Genomic DNA, 26,278 nt, shown 5'->3' with positions numbered 1-26,278 from the left:
GTTTTTTCTGTAGACTTTCTGAGATTTCTTTCGTTTCTATGTTGCGTAATCTGTAAATTGACTTTATGTTGAAATTTAAACATGTGACAGTGGTGCTGGATTTAGTTTGCTACAATATAATCATAGCCAATCTGAAAATAACTGAGTGCTACGTGATATATTTGGTTGTATTTCATCAAGCTGCAGTGTGGAAGGCAGTGGGTTTGAGTAGCTCAGTGTGTTGGAGCGCTGGGCTGCAGTGTGGAAGGCAGTGGGTTTGAGTAGCTCAGTGGTTAGAGTGCTAGGCTGCAGTGTGGAAGGCAGTGGGTTTGAGTAGCTCAGTGGTTAGAGCGCTGGGCTGCAGTGTGGAAGGCAGTGGGTTTGAGTAGCTCAGTGGTTATAGTGCTGGGCTGCAGTGTGGAAGGCAGTGGATTTGAGTAGCTTAGTGGTTATAGTGCTGGGCTGCAGTGTGGAAGGCAGTGGGTTTGAGTAGCTCAGTGGTTAGAGCGCTGGGCTGCAGTGTGGAAAGCATTGTTATTCAACATCTAACAATCTAAATACTGTATACATCTTTCACTGTACAATCGGGCTTGATTATAACATAAACACATTTAAATATTGCTGTTTTTTTATTATTCTGCAGATTTACAGATTTACACAGCGGGGTGCGTTCGTTTTCCTTTTGCAAAACCCGTCAGTGCAAACATGCATTGTACTTTATCTCTTAAAAATAAAGAAATATTCTTTTGCATTCATTTTTTTTTTTAGCTTCGGACACCTCCAGCCTACCTCTGAAATTGCACATTTGTTCCCCTGTATCTTCGTAAAAACACGTAACACAGCAACACACAGCACAGGAACAGAACCAGGAACAGAACCAGGCTGGTACAGTTCATTATATTTTGACATCTTATTGCCTTTTATTTAAAATGGGAGCTAGCATCTTTCCATTAGAACAGACAGGCATTTAGCTACAGGGCTGTCAACGTCCGAGCCTTTACCCCCTTTGCATCCTGGAACCTTGTGCGTCTCTATTCATAGCTTTGACTTAAATAAACTGCAATTACAAGGAAGAGGCTGGGTTGAACAAACACAAAATAAAGTTTGAATTGGGAATCCTGTTTGTGACATCGACATCAGCACCTGCATGGGATTCCAGGACAGGAAAGGTGAACATAGACCCAGCTGGTGTCTATTGTGACAGCGCTGTCCACCCTCCCTGTGTCAACACTTTGACCTGGATTCAAAGCAAATGCTGGCGGCGCTGTAGGCGGTATGGCGCCCGCCATCAATTTTTGATTGAATCCAGGCCCTTAGCTCAACTACAAGATCCAATCAGCTCAGCTGAACTCTCCCAAACAGTCCTGAATTAAATCAACGTTTTCATTCAACCATGGGATCGTCTTTAAAGCCACAGAGATTCCCTGCTCTTGATAGCTTCTTAAAAGTCAATTTCCGTGCCGGTGTGTTACCTCAGACCATCCAGATGTTGCCATTAACAAAATATTATTAAACAAGAAAGAAAGAAAGAACGAAAGAAAGTAAGAAAGAAAGAAAGAAACGAAAGATGCTACCTATTTATATTTTACAGCATAACAATCACACTACTGTACAATCTTTATTATTATTATTATTATTATTATTATTATTATTATTATTCATATGTATACTACTATTATTATTATTATAATCAGAACTCTTGTTAATTAGCAACACATTCTGTTGAAATTCTGTTGGATTTTTGCAAACTGATCATTAACAGTAAAGCGGGCAGCCCAAAGAATCGGCCAATTGCTTTGGGATCTGCTGTGTCACTATTCTACATGATCTGGCAGTCTTTACGCTGTTGTCTTACACAGAAACAAAAATCAAACTGCTGCTTTAAATCCAGATGTTGTTTGCGGTTCACTCCTCGCAGACAGCAAAACAGTTTTTTGTTTCAACCAGGATCTGAAGATTTATTTTAGAGGTATACTGATTACAATACATTGCACATAAAACAGTGCACACTGTTACTAGGACACACTGAGTGCACCATCAGACACCACTGAGATTCCGGTTGGAATGAAAACCTGGACTGCTGGACTCCAGGATTAGGAACCGACCCTGCTGTACTCCAATACAGTACCATGATCGATGTATTCTAATGGGGTGAAGCCACTGTACAATGCACAGCGCTAAAGATGCAGTATAAACCTGTCCTAAAGTATAAACCTGTAGTCTTTGAGTATACATGTGTGTACAATTGGAGTTTCTCTGAAATATGCGTCAAGTTTGTTGTCCATAAAAGGGTCCCATGCAATCGGTGTACAAGCTAAGTTTTCAGGTTTCTAATGCAAGAAAATGTCTTTATTGGTGCTCACAGAGTTGCAGTTCAGCCACGCTGCATCGCAGTCTCTCTGGGTTCGATGGGTTAATACAGCTGGGAGGTGAGTCATTCATTTTCTCAAAGCTGTAAAGAGTGACAGTCCGCAGTGTTTCACACAGGCAATGGGCAAGACTGCAGCCAAATCCATCCGCTACCCACTTCCAAAATGAGTTTAGAAAACACTGCTTATTTGTATTCTCCTTTGTCCTCTTGTCAGGGGTTTAGCACCAGACAGTACCTCCAATGTAACGAAAACAGCTCGCTCGTACGAAAGTTTGCTTTCGAAAAGACAAACGACGAACAAACAAAAAAAGGAATAATACTGATTTTATGAAATTCTGTAAAAATCGTCTTAGGAGTACAGCTGAAGCTGTAGATAACACTTAGAAGATCCGCAGACAGAGACTCAAAATGCAGGAATGCCCCCCACTCTCGGTTGAAATGCAGTACCCTGTGATCATTAGATTGTTCTGCCAAACCGACTGAAGTCTATGCATTACAGGCAGGTCTGTACAGAACAGGTAATGGCAGTGCTGTATGGGTAGGGGCTGGAGAAAAACACCTGCACTATGTAGCACATACTTATATGCACAACAGCAGCGGAATCCCTGATAATCGTTCTGAAATTTACTGACCTAAATTAATTAAATCAATAAAACCAATACAAATACAATGTAAGAGGTAAATTAAGTGTAATAGTTTCCAATTACTGTATATCTTACATATACAGTATATAGTGAAATATACAGGATAATATACAGATACAGATATATATATATATATATATATATATATATATATATATATATATATATATATATATATATATACATATATACATATTTGAAACCGATTTTATTATTTCATACATATATTGTATATTTTGTAATTCACAACATAATAAATCAACACTGTATTTTTTTGTATATTGCAATATATACTGTATTTCATTTGGATCTGCAGCAATCTGTCAGAGAGACTAGCGTTAACTGCAAAATAGCTGTTCTGTCCCTAAGCCCTGCCTGCTGCATTTCGCTCACAGCGGATTGTTTTAGAGTGTTATGAATGATAATCATTATTGGTATTCTCCTTTTATAAATCACTCTTGACACACAAGACATGCTCACATCATGCCGTAATATGAATGATCATTGCAGCAGTATCAAAAAACAAAAAATCTGTGCTTGCTTCTATAAATCACCAAAGCCTTGGACCCACAATTTCATTCAGAAATGAGAATTAAGAAACCAGGTAAATAAGTACATATCTATATAAATCTATATGCATAAAGAATATGTACGTACATATATATATATATATAGATTGGTCAATAGATACATAGATAGACAGACAGACAGACAGATAGACAGATAGATAGATAGACAGACAGACAGATGTATAGCTATCACATTGAACATACTGGCCAGGATGAGTAAAATGCTGTTGGAGACTGGACTGAAAGAGACAGATTCCCGTTTAAAGAACTGTTTGTTTTTTCGTCGGGAGCACCATTTTGTCTTGTGGCTCCCGTGAGAATGTAAACAAGGACCCCGTTGTCAAGGCAACACAATGGAGGTAAAACGCTGAGTTTCCAACAAACGTTTTCAAAATTCCGTTCGCGACCGATGCTCAGTGTGTACACTCCAGTCGGTGTTTCAGCCAGGGAGAAGCCTTGAGGTGGGTATCTGAAGGAGTGTGTGTCTCCTTCTCTCTCTCTCTCTCTCCAGTGGTCTCTCTACCTCTCGGACTTGACCCTGTAGCGCAGCACCAGGTACGCGGCGAGGCGCAGGAGCAGGAAGAAGATCCCCAGCATGATGAAGTCTAGGTAGAGCTTGGCATCCTCCACGTCCAACTCCTTCAGCACCCTCTTCGCCTCCTTGAAGGGGCACAGCTCCTCCGCACACTCCAGATCAGCCCGGTCCATCCCATAGATAGACAGGATCACTCCCTCGAACCCGTACCTGCCCGGGGGAGAGGGGGCTATCAGACAGAGAAACGTTTCCATAGCAAAGGAGAGGCAGGCATGGTACGGGTTCCATGGTAAAGCATGGAAACTCATAGTCATCTATGGTAAATGTAGTATATCAATGGGACATTACCCTTCAATATAACTGTAAACTTTTTGAAGGGCTAGCATGGCTGCCAGTGCAAATTCACACCTCATTCACAGAACAGAAAGCATGTCTACTGCTTCTGTTGAGCTTTCTATTTCCCATGCACTTTTATCAGGCACTTAGACTGAAACTCGCAACCTGATCCAGTAATACAGTGGCAGGTAATACAGTGCATGCTGTGCTATTTTACAAGGGAGTCCTGGTGAGATGCAAAGAGGATGGTACCTGACGTAGGACACATAGGAGCTCCACTGCAGGTATTTGGGGATGGTGTTGAAGTTAACAAAGAACCCAGAGAACAGCAGCACAGGGATGGCTGTGACGGGACCTGCAAAGGTGGCCACCTGGAGAGTGAGAGAGGGAGAGGGAGAGGGAGAGGGAGAGGGAGAGGGAGAGGGAGTGACAGGGAGGGGGAGAGGGAGAGGGAGAGATTTGAGTAAGAAAAGCAGCGATCCTCACAGACCCAAGCAGCAGCTGTTTCTTCACTCGTTTCACTTTGAATGGTGAATTAGCCCAATCAAAACCAATGACCCTCAGCTGATTTCCAGCGCTGCCTGGTTTCTGCGGACAGCGCCATCTCAATAATGGGTGTGAGGAGCGCTACCCTGCACCCAGTCCTGGGTTTCAGGACTTCTCTTCTTGTGGTGTATCATCGCCAGGTCTCAAGCCCCTGGTACATGGAGCTCTGCTCTGAATGACCTGCCTGCCCGTCTCATCACAGTCTGCAGGTTTACTAACATGTGAATCATAGACGGAATTGAGGGTAGTGGGTCCAGGGCTCGTGTCAGTGTCCACTGAGATGGAGCCTCTTACCTGCAGTGAGTTGGACGCAGCCCCAATGAGCAGCCCCAGGGACTGAGCCACGAGCGCCGTGCACGTGGACAGAGCTGCGAAGAGGAGGAAGCGCGTGGCCTCGGGGGGCTGGGCTGTCATCCAGTATACGATACTGCAGTACATGATGGGACAGATCACCTGCAACACACCACAGACAGACAGACACACCTGTTCATATTGCATCAATAGCACACCCTGCAGGACCAGTCACACTGCGCACACAGAGCTGGAGGAGGAGACAGAAAGAAGCTACAGATAGAGAGACAGGGAGTGTGAGACAGACAGACAGGGAGCCTCACCTGGAACGGTATATCTGCCATGGTCTTGGCCAGGTAGTATGCCTTGAGGCTGTACCAGTAGTTGAGATGCTCTCTGAGGAAGACTGACATCTCCAAGGGGACTGTGAAAGAAACAGCAACGCATACCAGTCACCACACGGGGGCAGACCTCACTTATCCAAAACCCTGCACTCTGAGTCCATTTTATATAGCGATCGTTCTCTCTGTTGTATTTCCAACTGACCAACTTTTCTTTTGAACGGTATCACCAAAAGATGATTAGACTGCTTTCCAAAACTAGGACGGTTTGAGAAAAGTATTTTTTATTCACAGAGGTAGTCACTGTCTCCTCATTTCCAGCCCCCCAGCCTCTCTCCCAGTCCCCCAGCCCCTCTCCCAGCCCCTCTCCCAGCCCCTCAGCCCCTACACTTGCTTACAGGTGAGGACGGTGGGCATGAGCGCTGCGAACATGAGGAAGAGCATGGAGAAGAAGAGGAAGCCGGTGTTATTGAAGACCTTGCCAGCGTCGTTCCCGATGTTGAGGTACAGCAGACCGATCAGCACCCCGATAGAGAGGTGAGACATGACCCTCAGGTGAGTCAGGACCTGGACAAGACAGGAGGGCCATACGGGACAGTGAGCTACCAGAGCAGACAGCATGAGACAGGGAGGCAATACAGGACAGGGAGCTACCAGAGCAGACAGCATGAGACAGGACACAGACAGGACAGGGAGCTACCAGAGCAGACAGCATGAGACAGGACACAGACAGGACAGGGATCTACCAGAGCAGACAGCAGGAGACAGGACACAGACAGGACAGGGAGCTACCAGAGCAGACAGCATGAGACAGGACACAGACAGGACAGGGAGCTACCAGAGCAGACAGCATGAGACAGGACACAGACAGGACAGGGAGCTACCAGAGCAGACAGCATGAGACAGGACACAGACAGGACAGGGAGCTACCAGAGCAGACAGCATGAGACAGGACACAGACAGGACAGGGATCTACCAGAGCAGACAGCATGAGACAGGACACAGACAGGACAGGGAGCTACCAGAGCAGACAGCATAAGACAGGACACAGACAGGACAGGGAGCTACCAGAGCAGACAGCATGAGACAGGACACAGACAGGACAGGGAGCTACCAGAGCAGACAGCATGAGACATAGGGAGGAGGTGCTCTCGTACCGTGTCTCTGCAGATGCAGATGAAGGTCCTCTTGAACAGGATACAGAACTGCGTCAGGGTGCTGGTAGCGAAGGTGTGGCTCTCAATGGGAGTGGACTGAGGGGAGAGACAGAGGTTTTTAAAGCAGGCATGACATGGCTATCCGTACGGGTATGAGAACATGAAATGGGACTTTCAGTTTGTCCTGCCTAATATAAAGACTAATATAATGTACAGAATAATCTGAACCCCTTATTGCTATACAAGACATCCCATAATAAAACATCACAGGAACAATCATATATTCAGCTGATTAGGATTTCTTTATTAAATCTTTTAACACCTGAGAGTAATAGAGAGAACTGCTATTACAGTAGAAATGTGTTTGCAAGGCTGATTTGCAAATTACCGAATACTGTATTACAGTGCTTTGCTTTGCAATCATTTTCACTGATGTTCTTTGTGTATTATACATGCAGTACCATGCTGTGGTGTTTCAGACACAGTCAGGTACCCTGTTCATTTATAATGCCCTGACGTTAATAAGACACTACAATGAGATACGATATTTTCACATATCCGATGGCCCCCTGGACCCAATTCAGTCAGATATGACAGACTCTACTGCCTGTGATGCCTGTACGGGATGTCCTGCACACACAGCACGCAGCTCGACTCACGTTGTAACACTGCGTGGGGCAGGAGGACGCCGTGTCGTTTTTGTCGGTCTCGCTCTTCTTCTCCTCCATCATGCACATCCCGTCCTGCACGGCCTTGAACAGCACGGGGTTCAGATCCCCATACTCCCCCGACGCCACCTCGATAACTGCAGAGAGAGCGAGGGAGAGGAGGGGGTGAGGGCAGGAACAAGCAGCGCCACTGCTGGGCATTTCAACGCTTCCAGTGTATTCGTTTCAACTGCAGCTGTCTATTATTATACTACTAGAGCGCTCTGCAGTGTGGAGTGGAGTTCTCTTTCCTATACTACTAGAGCGCTCTGCAGTGTGGAGTAGAAAGGCAGCCCCAGACAGAGGGGGGAGGTACGTACTGAAGTCTGCAGGGTTGTGGTAGGTGGGGCAGTGCAGACCTAGGTACTTCAGGTAGGGGATGAGGTGAGGGACGGAGCCCTTGTAGATACACTGCCCTTGACTCAGGATGTAGAGCTGTGGGATGACATAAAAACACACCACTCACAGGCTGTCATGACCATGGGAAGCACAAGAGGGCAGCAGAGACTCTGGGAAAATGCTTACTACATGTAGACCGTACCTGGTGAGGTCATTCCAGTGACGGCAGTGTGGTTTGGTATTTTAGAATCACAATGGGGAGGGAATTCATAAAACCATTTATTCCAAAGTAGAAACGTCTCCCTTTGAAGTCACAATCCTTAAACAAACAACTCTGCTAGGCCAGCTGTTTGTTTCTAGTTTTGTAATATTTGTTAGGGGTGTGCCGAAACTCGTATTTTTCAAGTCATTCCAAGTAATTACCTTTGAGCAGTGTTTGTCGGCAGGTATTAACTCAAAACACACCTATTTATTATTGTGTTGATTTCAAAACAAGACAAGCTGCCCTTCCCTCACCTGTACAATTGAGTGCTAATCAATGGACCGCACCGAACGTTTCAAAATGTTTCTCTCGCCCGGGACCTTTCAATAAACTCTGGGATATGTAGTTCTTTGTGGAGGTTAATCAGTGATGACACCTTGCCCAGGACTACAATCCCACAATTCACTGCAGAGGTGACACATTTCTAAGGAAAGTGAACTAACCCTGTCGGATTGCTGTTGATTGCTACTCAATAATTGTGCAAACAAGGGAAGCCGATGGGGCTGCATTGAAATCCACACAGTAATAAAGAGGTATCTGTTGATACCTGCCGACAGATACCTCTCAAAGGCACAGCCCTAGTAAGTGGTCATGGGAGAGGCTCTGATGGCTGAAGCCCTGCCCTGGCAGCAGAAGATTAGAGGTCTTTCTTTTAGAAACCAATTGCTTCATTTATTTATGGTAATGCTCTGCTCGCCAAAGCATTTGTAAATTACAAACTTCAATTTCCACCTATAAATGATTTATCTGGGTTCAAGCAGGATATATAAAAACCACTCAACACTGTCTCCAGAGGGCTTGGCTGAGATCCACACGCGTCTAACACACAGTAAAATCTTATCACCCTTCTTTATAGTAATGCAAACCAAGCTTTCAAAACCCAATTTCTCCCTGTGTGCATTATCACTGACACTGCGTTTCTTATCTTGAAGATCATGTGCATCTGTGTCATACTGGTAACAAAGGCAGTGGTTTCATACCAGGAAGCAGCGGCCACTTTTAATTTGATGGTGTTGCATAGTCCACTTTGAAGTGTAAAAACGAATTAATAAGCATGCTGAAACTGCAAAAAGACCACGCGAGAATACCATGGTACACTTTTTACCAGGGCAGCGTTGGGTGTTTTGCCAATTTGCCCTCACCTTGTCAAACATCTCGAAGAGCTTGGCGCTGGGCTGGTGGATGGTGCAGATTATGGTGCGGCCGCCCTGAGCCAGAGACTTCATGAGAGAGACCACCTGGAAACAAGAGGCGCTGTCGAGACCGCTGGGAGAGAGGGAAGAGAGAGAGGAGAGAGGGAGGAGAGAGGGAGGGAGAGAGGGAGGAGAGAGGGAGGGAGAGAGCGAGGAGAGAGCGAGGAGAGAGGGAGGGAGAGAGAGAGGAGAGAGGGAGGAGAGAGGGAGGAGAGAGGGAGGGAGAGAGGGAGGAGAGAGGGAGGGAGAGAGGGAGGAGAGAGGGAGGAGAGAGGGAGGGAGAGAGGGAGGAGAGAGGGAGGAGAGAGGGAGGGTGCAGTGAGTTCAGTAGCTCATTCTAGGGCTCACAGGGGGGTGATTTTTGTTATTTTCAGTTTAATCACATGGCATGACCTCTAACCCTGCGTCTCTCTATAGACTGATCCCTTGTCCACAGCAGGACAGCGGCTGGCTGAGCTGGGACAGGTACCTGGTCGGCTCATCGAAGAACATGACGGGCGGGTTGTTGACCAGCTCCAGGGCGATGGCCAGGCGCTTGCGCTGCCCCCCTGACAGCGAGAGGGTGCGAGTGAGAGCGCATTCCAGGAGACCCAGGGCTGTCAGGATCTCAGTCACCTGCATGGGGAGACAGACAGGGTTACAGGGAGACAGACAGGGTTACAGGGAGACAGACAGGGTTACAGGGAGACAGACAGGGTTACAGGGTTACAGGGAGACCATAGCTTACCATACTTCATCATAGCTCTGGTCATTGCAATACTTTACCACGCTTCCCTTATGCTAAGGGGCCCACCCTGTTATTTATATAGCCACCAGGTTATACATATTCACTTTAATATACAGAAACAGATCTATAATGTATCAATTCACAAATCAAGTACCCATTCATATATCCAGTCCCTTCATACGTATGTCATGTTATATAGCCTATAACTCACAGTTCTGTATTTCCACATGTTATAACCTGTCTGTCATTGACCATTGCTCCAAAGCTGTTGCTTTGCTCAGGGCCACACATGCGGGTTGGTATCAGTGTTGTGGAGCGCTGGTTTAGGAGAAGGATTAGGTACAACTTACCAGCTCTTTCTTCATTTCCATCTTCTCGTTCAGTTTCAAGTTGGCTGAAACCTGCAGGGAAAGCAGGGAACATGTATAAGATTCAGCACTGGTTTTCAACACAGTGTGGTGACTGTAATGGCTCAGTCCTTTAACTAGCATGTTTAAAACGATCCCTGCACTGCTTTCATTCTGAGCACGCTGCACGTTCCCTGGCCGTGCCTTCACCAGGTGAGGTTGCAGCGGGCAGGAATGCAAGTGATGAGACGGGATCTGATGCTGGCTGTGGAATGAATGAGCCTCACCATCATGGCCTCGATGACAGTCAGGTGAGGCAGCAGCATATCGTCCTGCATGATGTAGCATGACATCTTCCTGAAGGTGCGGAGCTCCCTCTGCAGACCGTTCACCAGGATCTGACCTTTCATCCCCGTCTCCCTGCGGACGAGAGAGAGAGGGAGAGGGTGGGCAATGCCAGGCTTTCCTGTCTCGTGGGGAGGGATCTGCCCTCTGTGTCTCGTCTCGCTCACCTGTACCCCGCCAGGATGTTCATGAAGGTTGACTTGCCGGCCCCTGACGGCCCCATGATCCCGATCAGCTCCCGACTGCAGAACCTCCCGGACAGGCATTTGAGGAGCGCCTTGTAGCCTGCAAACACAAGGGGGCGCCAGTCACACTGCAGTGTGTTAATCGGAGGGGTCTCGAATCTGACTTTAAACAAGCCATGCCATAACAGTTTCATCCCTTATAAAAGTTCATCACAGTAAATTTGCATGATCATCTTGCGGTTCCCCCCCCATGCTTTTCTCATGCATTTACCAGAGTTTACCCTGGTTTGCCATGTTTTTAAATCTGCTTTACCACACCTCTCTGGGCTTGACAATGCTTACCTATGTTTTTACTATGGTAAGCCTTTCTAAGGAAGATACAGGGTGGGGAATTCCTAAACCAGCCACTGTAGGAAATAGCATTATAACAGAACCCTTAGTTTAGCTCTCCAGTGCTGTCGTCCTGCCTCTCACTAATAATGAGCATTCGAAGCTCATGTTGGATCAACTATGTTTGCTTATCTTTTCAATGTTGTTAATGCAACAATGCCAGCAAAGCCCCTTCTGTCCTAAAAAATAGAAACTGATTACAGCTCTGTGTGCCAGGGAAAGAGCTGCAAACCTCTGACTAAATTCTTTGAGTGACGTTGAAAGCGTATGCAGCACACAAGAAACGTCACGTCTCACTCCAGTGTGATCCGAATGAACTAACCTCTAATAACCAGGGCGAAACACCCAGCCCCTCAGCTCTACCCACTGGACTGCCTCTTTCTGCTTTAACTGACAAGCGCTTTGAGATACTGTGGCATGAAATCTGACCTGCCTCAATCCACCATGCGTTTAAACACATCACATCAAGGTCTCTAACACGCATTATGGATTCCTGCTGTCTTAAAAAGGGTGATCTCACAATGCCAGTCATATTCCTTGAATAACCAGTACACAATAAGATGGCAGCCAGGACTGACACAGTCACGTGGTTTAGCAGAACTGATTTGATTGCATAGGCAGGCTTCGGGTTTCCTGAGTGCTGTGTGGGCCAGTAATGTGCTTTTGTTCTCTGCTTACTCCTGTAGCAGCAATCCACACGCCACTTACTGGAAATGTGATCTGCTGTGTGTGTCACAATGCACAGCTACACTCACCCCTGGCCACCCCCCCCCTCCCTCCCTCCTCAGGGTGACATCACGAGGCAGAGCTCCGAAGCGTGACATCATCACCCCCTTGTTAAAGCTTAGCACGGTGGGCAATGAGAAAAGCGTAGAGCAGAATGGAGAAAGAAATGGTGCCTGCCTGTCTGTCTGCCTGCCTGCCTGCCTGTCTGTCTGTGTGTGTGTCTGTTTGTCTGCCTGTCTGTCTGTCTGTCTGTCTTTAGAGCTATGCAATAAAGCAGCACTGCACTGAAGGTTGATCTGGAACATGATTCATAAATAATAATAACGTAACCTGCCTGGTTACAAAAAAAGTAGGTTATCTAAAATGAGGACTGAAGGATCTTCATTAAATGCATAGATGCATCAGCACACTCCCAGATGTGCAGTATAACATACAGTTCATTCTTGCACAGAGAGCTGCCCACACACACTAGCACAACTGAATTCATATGGCTGACACTTTTATCCCAAGCGACTTACATTTGTACCCATTTATACAGCTGGGCATTTTACTGGAGCAATCCAAGTGAAGCACCTTGCTCAAGGGTAGAACAGCAGTGCCCCACCTGGGATTCAAACTCACAAACTTCCAGTTACGAGTCCAGAGCCCTAACCACTACTCCACACCTAACAGAATGGAGCTCTCTCCCACTCTCTCTCGCACGCTGTAGGGCTTACGACAGGACAAGGGTAAATGAAATCAATCTCACTGCATCCGGGGCATGAAGAACAGCATTGATGAGGCGTAGCGTTCCGTACGCTTTTAAAAATCCGAAGGTTATTACCTGCAGAACCGAACACACACTTCATGTGTAATAATGCTTGTGATTGAGCTGTTGGTGTTGTGTCAGAGCAAGCTGCACAATATAACACTGGGATTTTTTTTTTTTGCATGTTTTTACACCGTCTGTTCAACCGCTAAGTTATTGCTATTGCGCAATACAGCAGCCTGACCTTGATGAGGGAAGCTAGAGCCATCGGGACAGGAGCTCAGCACAGCCTGGCCAGGGACACAGGACACGAGCCTGGCTGCACCTTCACCCTCGGGAGACAGCCTGCACACAGTGCGGACCAGCCCTCCTCGCCATCGCCTTGCTGTGTGTGTGTGGATGACCTTGTTGGTGGCACACAGCCCTTATAAAAGTGTACCAGTTTACAGCCTTGGAAAGCCAGTAAAAATGTCAGAGAGAAAAATAATTTTAAAACACGCAGTGCAGAAGTGAACTGCCATTGACAGGTACTCAGCTGTAAAACCACACCAGAAGGATCTCAATGATGACTTTTGATCTCAATGGTGACTTTTTCTTCATCGTGTTGCTTGATTGTAACTCTGCAATGGCACAGCCACAAAATGCTGAGACTGCATTGCGTGATAAAGACCGCACTAGAGCCGATTCCCAGTTCTCAGTGCTGAATCATTTATTTAACAGTGTTGGCCAGGGAGGAGGACAAATGCTGACCAGCCTAGACCTGCGGTTCAGGACTTAAAGAATCATGACTTGCGCTTGAAATACATGAGCTGGCATCACAGCCCATTGAATTGAATGGGAAGGCCAGGATGCCACACTGTCTCAGATGGCACCCAACCGCTGTTCAAATCTGCACTTTCTGCTTTAGCTTTTTGCTGATCCTTCAGCTTTTGCCCACACATACAGCTGCGGTCTGGTGAAGACTACAAGTTTTCACGGTGGTTCCTGTCTGAACTGTGCTCAGGAAAATAACTATTAGACAGGGCTCAATTTTGAAACACTAAGAGGAACTTAAAAAAGCTTGGACGGTCAAGAGTTTGAGCTGCAGTCTAACCAGCACCCTGTTCTTTTGCTTGTGCTCGTGGTGTGCTGCTCTTTCGCTGCAGTTAGCCCAGAGATGTGCTTCTCCTTCCAGTGCAGTCAGCCAGTGGATGAGCTGTGCTAGCAACAAGCCAGAGCTGCTCCTGACTCATCAATAAGGGATGACCTCAGACGTCTCGCCAGGGAGATTTACTGGAAGAGCCAGGACTCTCACCGCGATCGCTGGCCTTGATCAGAACAGATGAGTATCAATGTCATCCCGTGCGCAGAACACCAAATTCCAATGTTCAAAAATCAAAACAGAACAAAAAAAAAACAACACATACCTGCTACCTTTTGTAAAATAAAATACGAGACCTTACACACCATGTATTAACTTACAGCACAGACAACTCAGTACTGGGGATCTGAGATCTCTGTAGCATATGCTATGGTACACTCTGCAGTCAGCTATTGGTTCTGTATATATTGCTTCCTGTGTGCAGAGAAAGTCCCTTTGTGACATGGGACTGCAGGGATGAGTGAGCAGGGAGGCAGGCAGTGAAGGGTTAAGCCCATCACGTGCTGAGCTGTGAAGGTGACCTAGGAAATCAAAGGCATCACTGGCTGTCTCCCCAGGAGGGGGGCTCAGACCGAAAGCAGGCTGCCTTTCACAAGAAACGCAAAACCCCAGCTAAACACAGAGCTGCATCTGGAAGGAAGCATTGACTTTCTGAAGAGCAAAAGACGCTCCATTTAGAGTGAAATATCTGAGCTGCTGCCCTGCTCTGAATAATTACTTGATTCAAATGTAATTGCACAGTAATGTGACACACAGTGTGCTCTGGTTGATAAATCACAAATTCACGATTCAAGGGAATATGATGCAGAATAAGGCCCTTCACTAATTCATGGTTTTCTGTACGATTGCTGTAATACACACATTCACTACACAAGTTACACACAATACATTTTAGCAACTCAAGACATTGCGGCGCAAAATACTGACCATTACGAAATTTGCGATTAACCCTTTCATGTTTGAAATATTGAAAATATATTTTTAATTGAACATTTCTGTTGCTTTATATGGGGAAAAAAATGGCACCCTCATATGAGACTATCATGCATTTGCGTTGTCCGTATGTCCCCCATATAAAGACTAGAAGAGTCTTTTTTTATCGGTCCCCATATGAGGTGGCCCTGCTTGAAAGGGCTTCACAGTATTCCGCTGTCGTCGAGTCTTGAGGGTTACTAGGGTTCACAGAAGAGGGAGGGAAAGAGGAAGTGGCAAACGCACTCAGCGCTATCACTTCCTGTGGCGAGCCTGTCTCAACGGTGCAGCGAAACTGCAGCAGGACATGAGGGTTCTGTGAGCAGTCGCACAGAGCGGAGGCGATAGAGGTTACGTGTGTTCAGGAGCCAGCCCGAACCATGAGAGAGAGTAAAAACAAAACAGTCAGAGATGCGTGTGTGGCTGCGAGGCATCACGAGGGACTGGGAGCAGTACACGAAGCTGCAAAAAAAAAAAAGCCACAAAAATAATCTTGTGACTCAAGAGTCATATTGGTTACCAGGGAATTTTTACAGTCATAAAAATAATCTCTCTCTCTGACAGGAGACTGTACAGCCAGCAGCCACCTCACACCCTCGACGAAACTGCTAATGCCAGCATGGTTTAATAGCTCCGAAGTGTTTCGCAATCAATGGCATGCTGGCTCATGGCGATGGTGTATTGAACGAAGAGTTTGAAATATTTTAAAGTGCGTGAAATGAACAGCTCAAAGTGTTGCACAGGTGTATCAAGTAATCCACAGTTACAGTGGGTCTTGCAAAGTGATGTAAACGAGATGGGAAACGTAGTTCAAACTCCCCTTTCTCTCCCTTTCTCCTCTCCCCCGCTTTCCCTTCTCTCTCTCCTCATCACTCTCTGCTTGAAATGGTGGCTAAAAGCATTCAGAGTGTCTGTGCAGCTCTGTCACTGTAGCTTCTCAGTACAGATCACAGCCTAACAGCAGAAAGCCCTCCAGCTCGCTACACATCCACATTCCCAGCCTCAGTATTTCCCAGCATGATGCAGTCTGCTTTACCGGGCCTTGTTGGCTTCCAGGTTTGTTTACATTCTCTAACCCTGAAAATGTTAGAACTCTGAAAATGTGACATCATCTCTTGACCCCCCCCCACCCCCCCCCCCCCAGTGAAATACTAAAAGGCAAAAAACCCCATCCTGTTTGCTCTTAGTAGCACTATCAGACACTCTCTGTATAATCTGTTTCTATAGAACCTGTTGTGTGACGTCATTATGCAAGGAAAATGTTGTTCTTTTCTCCAAGTAACTAATATAGTTTTTTGTTGCATTGAGACAAAGCAAGCAAGGCTAATGTATTCAGCACGGGGCTGTGGGGGTCCCTGTTTTTTTATATTATTCAGAACGTCATACCTCTCTTCCGCCAGCAGGAGCCCTCGCGCACGGAGTACGACAGCTCGGTGAACTCCAGGTCGATGGCCGAGCGCTTGGGCAGGTGGGAGAAGCGCTGCGCCTCCGTGATGTGATTCTCCACCTTCTTCAGGTGTGTGGAGACGAGCAGGGGAGCGTCCTGGGCACCCCCATTATATATGGTCTCTTCCAAGGGGATGGAGACAGCACCAGGGTCCAGAGCCTTCTCGGCCATTCCTCCTCTCTGCACGGGGTGGGAGGAGAAGGCTGATTCAGTGCACAGCAAACCATTTAAAATTGTATGACATGTTTTTAATATAGGGCACTCTTGTAATTTCACAATGAATTCATTCTGTAAATGTACAGTTAAAGCATATAGACAGTACAAATAAAATACTGTATACTGGTCTTCATGAATTCCTTGTTTTCAATATTACACAAGTGTTTTACATTGAAGGTGGATATCAAGATATCGAAGGAGCCCTCTACTTATATACACTTCAAAGGTAAGTTACCGACTCGCATGGGAGAAAATGAGAGAGAGGCAGAGGGAGCAGACACAATGAAAAAGAGTCAAGCTGTACAGACAAAGAGGAGGGATAGAGAGAGGGAGGGGGAAGTATGAGTGACAGACAGCGGGAGGGGGGTGGGGGAGAGGGAGAGACTGAGAAAAGAGAGAACAAGAAGAGGAGGGGAAGAGAGAGGGAGGGGGAGAGAGACAATGGGTTATATATGTATAAAGAGAGAGAGAGAGAGAGAGGGGGAGAGAGAGAGAAAGAGAGAGAGAGAGAGAGAGAAGGAGGGAGCTAGAGAGAGCTGTGCTGTGTGAATTATGTATCTGTGCTTGCAGCGAGGAATGCTGCCTGTCTGTCTCCTACAGACAGATAGGAACCGCTCAGGAAATACACAATACAGCATCCCTATCTCTGAGGACAGCCCAGCCCAGAGACTCTCTGAGCTTTACTACAACTGAATAACCACTGCAACACACTGAGCTACTCAAACCCACTGCCTTCCACACTGCAGCCCAGCACTCCAACACACTGAGCTACTCAAACCCACTGCCTTCCACACTGCAGCCCAGCGCCCTAACCACTGAGCTACTCAAACCCACTGCCTTCCACACTGCAGCCCAGCGCTCCAACACACTGAGCTACTCAAACCCACTGCCTTCCACACTGCAGCCCAACACTCCAACACACTGAGCTACTCAAACCCACTGCCTTCCACACTGCAGCCCAGCGCCCTAACCACTGAGCTACTCAAACCCACTGCCTTCCACACTGCAGCCCAGCGCCCTAACCACTGAGCTACTCAAACCCACTGCCTTCCACACTGCAGCCCAGCACTCTCACCACTGAGCTACTCAAACCCACTGCCTTCCACACTGCAGCCCAGCACTCCAACACACTGAGCTGCTCAAACCCACTGCCTTCCACACTGCAGCCCAGCGCTCCAACACACTGAGCTACTCAAACCCACTGCCTTCCACACTGCAGCCCAGCACTCCAACACACTGAGCTACTCAAACCCACTGCCTTCCACACTGCAGCCCAGCGCTCCAACACACTGAGCTACTCAAACCCACTGCCTTCCACACTGCAGCCCAACACTCCAACACACTGAGCTACTCAAACCCACTGCCTTCCACACTGCAGCCCAGCGCCCTAACCACTGAGCTACTCAAACCCACTGCCTTCCACACTGCAGCCCAGCGCCCTAACCACTGAGCTACTCAAACCCACTGCCTTCCACACTGCAGCCCAGCACTCCAACACACTGAGCTACTCAAACCCACTGCCTTCCACACTGCAGCCCAGCACCCTAACCACTGAGCTACTCAAACCCACTACCTTCCACACTGCAGCCCAGCGCCCTAACCACTGAGCTACTCAAACCCACTGCCTTCCACACTGCAGCCCAGCACTCCAACACACTGAGCTGCTCAAACCCACTGCCTTCCACACTGCAGCCCAGCGCTCCAACACACTGAGCTACTCAAACCCACTGCCTTCCACACTGCAGCCCAGCGCCCTAACCACTGAGCTACTCAAACCCACTGCCTTCCACACTGCAGCCCAGCGCTCCAACACACTGAGCTACTCAAACCCACTGCCTTCCACACTGCAGCCCAGCGCTCCAACACACTGAGCTACTCAAACCCACTGCCTTCCACACTGCAGCCCAGCGCCCTAACCACTGAGCTACTCAAACTCACTGCCTTCCACACTGCAGCCCAGCACTCCAACACACTGAGCTACTCAAACCCACTGCCTTCCACACTGCAGCCCAGCATTCGAACCACATTAGATGAAAAACTGACACAAAGAAATTTCACATGGCTCTATGACATCATCAATATCATGGTCTGTTGTAGTCAGTTCCAATAAATGAGTTTGCTGGTTGTCAGAGATGCTTGACAAGTCAGGAAGTGGATGGAACTCTTCTTGGAACTATGACATCATAGTTAACAACAAAGTGCCTCGCGACCCATTATAATGCGCTGCTTAAATGAAGGAGGAAAAACAAACCCTATTAAATGCCACTCTGGGGCTCTTGCCAGTACGCTTCAGCAGAGAGGCATTCTGTAATGCATTCTGCTCGTCTCAATCACTCACTGCCTCCCCGTTTGCACTTCCTCCAGGTCGATAAGCTGGGCCTTTTGTATTTCCAATAAAAAAAAAAAAAAACACCAGGAAATAAAAAAGATAACTGATAGAAAACGCGGTGACTTAGAAAAGGAAGAGTGACGCGCGAGTAGACCCGTCTTCAGATAACACACAATGAATCGGAATAATGTCTTCTCAAAAGCAGAAATACTTTTCAATAAAGAATGTGGTTGAATGAAAACCGATTACAATGCACGTGAATATCTACAGAGGATACACGCGCATGCATTATTCATCGCTGCTGCATTATATACCGAAAGCACATTCTATACCCAAATCCAGCTTACGGAATGGGAGCCAGGTGAAAACACCACTGTTAGAAAACAACACAATGCTGTAGGTGTCGGCTTACCAGCAGCCCTTGTTTAAATCTGTAATGCATTTTGTATACGTGTGATTCAGCTGTAATTTGCAAACAGCAGTACTTAGAGGCAGTGCTAAGAGCAGGCTGGATAATTTCAGGGAGATTTCAATTGCATACGATCCCCTTGCAAGGAAACTGCGTCCTCCTATCTGTTCTGTACGATGCATACACGGCACACACAGTATCCCGTTCGGGCTGCAGCACCTTCTTATCACATATAGCATGCAGGGGTTGCTGTTTTAAACGAGGAAAACAACCAGACCGACGCGTTCGCAATACAGAACAGTGTCAATGGATGCAGATGCAAATCCAGCCACAAGAAGAATGAGAATTAATAAAAATATAAATACAATATTAAATACACAATAATATGTTTAAATTGAAAGATATGAACGTGTGTCACATATCACATTGCGACACCGACACAGCCCTATGCTATGTATTCTATACGTCTGCACTGTCAAGGGGTCACGGATACATTGATTTTTCCTTATACATGTCAACTGCAAACAAACGTACACATACATGTTCATATTGCACAGTCAAACAATCTCAGGTAAGCAGTAACATATAGGCGTACACAAATAACATACCGTTTTTTAATGTAAGTGCAAATACAGAAAAACTTCCTTCAGCCTTCCTTCCTCTTGCTCCGGTGTTACTGCGAGATTAACCGCTCCATTCCTATACATCGACTCTGAAAGCTTGCTCGGAACCCGGCCGACAGCGGGAGTTTAATACGAAGATCCGTACGATCATACAGATCCTTCCGTGCATTGAGAAGACCAGACCACCAGGACTGATGCAGACTACATCAGACAAAAGCGTTCCTCTCTCTCTCTCCCTCTATCTCTCCTCCTCTCTCTTTCTCTCACTCTCTTCGATCAGGTTTGATTTCGGAAGGTGGTGACTTCTACTCATGGGGACAATACAAATATCTGAATAATCCCAACACCTGTAGGTCCTATTGTCCAAGCGAGATCCGATGATACGCCCTTTAAAAAAAGACGTGCTTGTGCTAAAAAAAAAAAATTTAAAAATCACGCACACAAGTACAGTCGGTATAGAATGTTTTAGTTTTGTTTTGACGGGTGTCACTTTGATGTTCTCGACTGATATAACCTAATTTTCTCTCTCTCTCTCTCTCTCTTATCTGTAATGCTCAGTAAAGACTCGCAGATCGAAGCTCTGAGAAAGAGGCAGGGCATGTGAACAGGTTTAACAGAGAGATACCGCACACTCCGTCTGTGTATGTGTGTGTGAAAACAGTTCATCGTATAGAACCGCTTACTTCTTCTTTTAAAGGGACAGAGGTTATTTTTTTGGTTGCAAGCATACCTGTGCTGCTGGATTATACCATGCTCCAGGTTGGGATAAATGCATATAGCATTTATGTGTGCTAATGCTTCCAGAATACAGCCCTGAGGCTATGGCACTGTGCACCAGCCCTGCTAATCTTGAACGAGCTTGTAATGTTCATGATGACAGCTGACACTGTACTATGAGGTCGCTCAATTCCAGGGGAATAGGACAGGAATCCAATCTGCATGTGGAGACAGGCTGCCTGGGAGGAGGCTGGGGGGAGTGGCAGGCAGGGGGGTGATGCATTGCTGAGGATCAGGGTCGCTCTCTCTCCATGATGCCTGGCAAGTCCAGGCTTGCACCTCATAGTTACTGTCTCAGTACTGACGCCCCTGTGCTGCAGACCCACACTGCAACATCTGGCCTTCTTTAAGAGGTACAACTATACAGTTAGTTCTGCCTTAGAACTGCGAGCGAGCGTTTTGAAGTTATGGGAGACTGGCCTTCTGCAACAGCACTCTAGGGACTTTCATGAATATCTTTGAAAGAAAAGTCTTTTACTATAACTTCATGTTTTCTAAGAGGAGCTGGGGACGACAGACAGACACAGACAGAGAGTCCAGGACATGGACAGACCGCAGCGAACACAGTGAAAGATGGTATCAGAGCGCTCTGATGCTTTCAGTTGCTCTGTATCTGACTGGCACCCCGTCGCTTCGCAGGCCTCTCGGGTATCTCCTAATGAAATCCCAGCTCCGCTGGCAGGCAGGTGGCAGTGTTTGTGCTTTATCTATTCCCTGATGGGGTGTGGATTCAATCTGCTCCCCTTTCATACCAGCCTCTAGCTCTTTGATGAGGGACTGGGGAGGTGAGGAGAGGGAAGCAAAGTGAGCCTCTCCACTTACAAACCCCTTAGAACAAGCCTTTGTGTGCTCTACCACTGAATTGCTGCATTGTTTGTGCTTAACTTCTTTCTTCGTTGAGGAGCGGCTGGACTACAAGTACCAGAATGCATTGTGGATGTACGACAGTGCTGCAACAGCCTGAGTGGGGATCACGAAGAACATGTCAGCTGGACTACAAGTACCAGAATGCATTGTGGATGTACGACAGTGCTGCAACAGCCTGAGTGGGGATCACGAAGAACATGTCAGCTGGACTACAAGTACCAGAATGCATTGTGGATGTACGACAGTGCTGCAACAGCCTGAGTGGGGATCACGAAGAACATGTCAGCTGGACTACAAGTACCAGAATGCATTGTGGATGTACGACAGTATTCCCAATTCCCTTTTATTGTCAGACGCTGACTTATTTCACCTAAATAATATTTTGTCAGTTTGCAGTGTAAGGTATTTATATGTCAACATCTGTATTGCAACGTGTGCATTAATAATACTAAGAACAGAAGAACATGATCCGGAAAAACAGCCCAAATGCAGTTAAAGCCCTGTTGTTAATGTACCTGCATGCAGACTGTGTCTGTGTGCTACAGTAGCTGTACTGCTATGCACCGTAACCCTGTGCATGCTGCTGTGTTTGATTCACGTGCTGCTGTCTCTTTAAATCCTGCACCTGTACTGTGCTGCTGATGCTGCAGAGCGGTGGGGGGGTTACTCTCGGTCACAGTGGCTGGGTTACTCTCGGTTAGTCTCTGCATCAGCGCTACCTCACAGCTTTCTCTCTAATCACACTCATGCACGCACACTGACTCAGGCACTTTCAGAGCCACCAGACAGGCAACAGATAAATGATCCTGCTTTATTTATATTTCAGCATAACCTAATCATCTGTGTGCTTGTCTATAAGAGGAGGCATTCGAAATCCTCCGTGTAAATAACTTCCCCCCTCCCCTATAGGTATAACCTGGATGACAAGCTCTTGTACAGTGTGTCACTTTAGTCTAGGCTTGAGGGTTTTCTTGTTTTGTTGTACTTTCACAGCGTTCTGTCCTCGCTTTCTTTTTTAAAATCTCATTTTAGCAGAGAAGCGGTGACGTGCTCTCTCTATCTCTCTCTCTCTCAGTTTAAAATTAGAACAGAGATCATTAAATATTAAATTATTTCAAATACAAAGGAGAGAGAAAGCTTAAACACACACACAAGAGACAAAATCAAATGGCGCGACTGTACAGAATGAACAAATATTTGTTAAGCTGTAAAATAATAATTAAAAATTTGAAGAGCGTTTATATAACAGTTGATAAAGGTTTTGAGAACTGCAAACATGACAAAGTGATTGCAGTTGACAGAATAAACACTGAATAATAAACCTGAGACATTTTGCACTTCCGTTATCTAAATGTGAAGTTTGAAACGTTTCATTGTGTGTTTCTTTCAAAACTGCACATTTGAGACCTGTTCAATGAAAGATGTGCATGGCGCAGGCATTGTGTGGTGCTATTCTGCTAGGTGTGTGCGTGTGCGTGTGCGTGGTGCTATTCTGCTAGGGGTGTGTGTGTGTGTGTGTGCGTGTGTGTGTGTGTGTGTGTGTGTGTGTGTGTGGTGCTATTCTGCTAGGGGTGTGTGTGTGTGCGTGTGCGTGTGCGTGTGCGTGCGCGTGCGCGCGCGCGCGCGCGCGCGGGTGGGCGTGGGCGTGGGCGTGGGCGTGGGTGTGGGTGTGCGTGTGCGTGTGCGTGTGTGTGTGTGTGTGCGTGTGCGTGTGCGTGTGTGTGTGTATCTATTCATACTCCTACTCTGTATTGCCTGGAAGTATCATGTATTGATAGGTATTTAAAAAATCAATTTGTTCAAATCAACATTATCTTGAAATCAACACACCAATGAATGGATTTACTTTATACTTGCCCATAGATATTTCTTTAAGGTAATTACCAGTAGGAATATCTGTACACCCATAATATTCTGCTAGCTACATGGCCCAACATTGCAACACACCCTTGCTTGACAATGGTACCGTGATTCTGCAATGCATTTGTTCATAGCATCCGGACACATTGTCAAAACAGGAGCTATGTTGTACCTCCGAGCCATTGTAAACCCCCCCTTAGTCCTAAACCATTGCATTGAGATTGTAGAACACTTAGTGCATTGCAACTAAGCATCACTGAGGAATAGGATCTCAGTGGAACTGCGAAGGTGCGAGGCTTGACTGGTTACGGGTTTGATTTCCACAGCTGCGTCATGTCAAACCACACGCCGAGGCAAAGGTGTGTGAATCGAGCGCTGCCGCTCTTCCGTTATCACGTGATGGGGTAAACGCTTCCTAAATGTATTGACAGGGCAGGTGACAAACCATATAGTATATACGCAGAATGTGCTCAGAAAGAATGATGTCCCTTTTTTTTACCACGTATGAAAAATAAATCTGCAGAATGTATGAATAAATCAGTCTGCACAGGGATCCGATTCAATATTTCAGATCTAGCAAATCGTTCTTTCTGAACAGCTGGGGATTAAATCTAAATGATGCAGAGTTTAATTTTACACAACGTAGTTTATCCGGAACTGTACAACACCTGTGCAGCCGGACACCAGGAAAGACTCGATAAAGATGCTGGATGGTTTCTTGCACTGTTGCTACGCGTTCGTTCTGTGGTGTTTATTTAAAAGTATCAAAGTTAACAAACTGATTGACCTAAGTGTTCTATAAAAAAACAAACGATCACTCAGCTGAACTGTAATAACGTTTCCGGAGCACCACAACCAAACACAACCCCCCTGAAAAAAGCACAACCAGCAACCGCACCCAAACATACACTTGCATACAACCGCTATGAGTCCTGGTATTAATAGAATAATGTCAGCTGCTATCTTACATAAACAGACAGACAAACTGACTGCAGACACACAAGACATACAGACACAGATAGACAGAGACAGACAGACTGATAGAAACAGATAGATAGACAGATAGACAGACAGACTGATAGAAACAGATAGATAGACAGATAGACAGACAGACTGATAGAAACAGATAGATAGACAGATAGACAGACAGACTGATAGAAACAGATAGATAGACAGATAGACAGAACGACACTGTGCAATGGAATGAATAACACAATGTACGTGTATATTTCCTGCATATACAGTACAAAGAAATACATAGATAGATAGATAGATAGATAGATAGATCGATAGATAGATAGATAGATAGATAGATAGATAGATAGATAGATAGATAGATAGATAGATAGATCGATAGATTCATGCAGTCACTGTACCGTTTTGTTTATGGTGAAAGCAGCTCCGATACAGGAGCACGCCATGTCCAGCGTGTCTCAGTCAAGGCACTTAGCGAGGCTCCAATCGACACTGTGTTCGGTTTAACTTTATGAATTGTGCATTGCAGAGCATCAGGCTGAGAGGGGTGGGGGGGGGAGCTGAATGCATGTTTGATGTTAGGTTTCAGCAAGCGCGTCTGTAATGTTTAGTGGATTAGGAGCACTGCCCAGACCAAAAACAAAACACAGAACTGCATCATCATAAACACACGCACATGCATGTTCTAATGAGGACTGCTGATACATTTGCCTAAGTCGGGGTATGACCAACCGAAGCAAAACCAACTACGCGTTCTCAAATTTCCTAGTCTTTCCATTCTGAGTCTATTCTCAAAGCACCTCGACTGAGACATTTAAACGCAGCGCCATGGAAGCAGTCAAGTGATTTCTTACTCGATCAGGAATTGAAATTGGTGTTATTTTTTCCTTTAAGCGCTAAAGACGATTTGGAGTACATTTCTTTGAGAGTCGGGCCATGAAGGTGTATAACTCTTACGTAGACAATCCAATCTACCTGCCAACACAACGTTTTTAGATGTGCGCACGGACATTACCTTGCACGCACACACGTATTGCATCTTCACTGCTCTGCTGCAGTTTGGTGACGTGCTTGTAAATTGAGCGATGAAACAGCAGCACCTGGTGCTCATACTAGAAATAAAGACTCCAAAAGTGCACGCTTGGAAACTGACCAATTTCTCAGCGATTCCCCAAACTTGCAAGCACTTTACCATGCATTTCACTATACTGTAACTGACCACTTTACTATGCTTTCACCACAGGGAACTTTTGGACGGGACACACAGACCCTGGATGTGTTGGATAGCTTCAGCTCATCACTGTCTCTACAACAGGTAAGAAATGTGCCCGCTCATTCACTGCGTTACCAGAGTATTGATTTACCATTGAGCCAACACTATTACACATTATAGCAAGCAAAAAAAAAAAAAAAAAAAAAAGCATACATTTGACTAAAGAAACTAGTATTACAAATCTTTAAAATAAATAAATAACCAAAACAAACCAGTGATCTTTTATCCCATGTAAACACTTTATTAAAATAATTATAAATTCACAGGAACCTCTCCACAGGGTCTGCTTTTCTGAGTGCTCTAGAAACCCATGCCTGGATGAGTGGTAGAGATTCATTTTAAACACTTTATTGGCTGTTTGACAATAATGATGAGCTCTATATTTAGACAATGATTCAAAACCCAAGACAGGCCCTTTCCTGGCAGTACCTGGCATTGTTCATACTGCTGTCTGATGGGAGACTTATTAAAATGCAATACCCTCTCCCCCTGACCACCTCCTGTCTCCTCCCATGTCCACCTCCCCTCTCCCCTCCTTACCACCTCCTCTCTTCTCTCCCCTCCCCCTCCTTACCACCTTCTCTCCTCTCTCCCCCTCCCCTCCTTACCACCTCCTCTCTTCTCCTGTCCCCCTCCTCTCCTCCCCCCTCC

The 26,278-nt window shown here is 46.2% G+C and overlaps 1 protein-coding gene across 3 annotated transcripts; it reads right to left on the bottom strand.

The window, feature by feature from the left end:
- Positions 1-3,202: 3,202 nt before the first annotated feature.
- LOC117397059 (ATP-binding cassette sub-family G member 4-like) lies at positions 3,203-24,851 on the bottom strand. 3 transcript variants are annotated; one of them, XM_059010142.1, is made up of 15 exons: positions 24,756-24,851; positions 16,238-16,478; positions 10,857-10,974; positions 10,632-10,764; positions 10,348-10,398; positions 9,740-9,885; positions 9,220-9,343; positions 7,797-7,911; positions 7,429-7,574; positions 6,770-6,865; positions 6,011-6,179; positions 5,595-5,695; positions 5,275-5,433; positions 4,687-4,805; positions 3,203-4,308 (listed from the first exon to the last, which is right to left on the bottom strand). In XM_059010142.1, the coding sequence occupies exons 1-15, from the start codon at positions 24,798-24,800 to the stop codon at positions 4,083-4,085; spliced, it is 1,989 nt and encodes a 662-aa protein (XP_058866125.1). In that variant the 5' UTR covers positions 24,801-24,851; the 3' UTR covers positions 3,203-4,082. The 3 variants fall into 3 exon arrangements, with proteins under 3 accessions (XP_058866125.1, XP_058866127.1, XP_058866128.1); XM_059010144.1 differs by lacking the exon at positions 24,756-24,851 and adding an exon at positions 19,861-20,509; XM_059010145.1 differs by lacking the exon at positions 24,756-24,851 and adding an exon at positions 18,766-18,845.
- Positions 24,852-26,278: the final 1,427 nt, after the last annotated feature.

This window comes from Acipenser ruthenus, chromosome 40 (assembly GCF_902713425.1).
Source record: "Acipenser ruthenus chromosome 40, fAciRut3.2 maternal haplotype, whole genome shotgun sequence".
Classification (NCBI taxonomy): domain Eukaryota; kingdom Metazoa; phylum Chordata; class Actinopteri; order Acipenseriformes; family Acipenseridae; genus Acipenser; species Acipenser ruthenus.
Note: the sequence above shows the minus strand (reverse complement) of the source record. Positions and strands in the feature narration are given on the sequence as shown.

Coding starts and splice junctions, on each gene's coding strand:
- LOC117397059 (XM_059010142.1), bottom strand. CDS start 24,800: ATGGCGTGCTCCTGTATCGGAGCTGCTTTCACCATAAACAAAACG. Junction 16,479..24,755: donor CTTTCACCATAAACAAAACG/GTACAGTGACTG, acceptor CACCCCGTGCAG/AGAGGAGGAATGGCCGAGAA. Junction 7,912..9,219: donor TCTTCGAGATGTTTGACAAG/GTGAGGGCAAAT, acceptor GTCATCCCACAG/CTCTACATCCTGAGTCAAGG.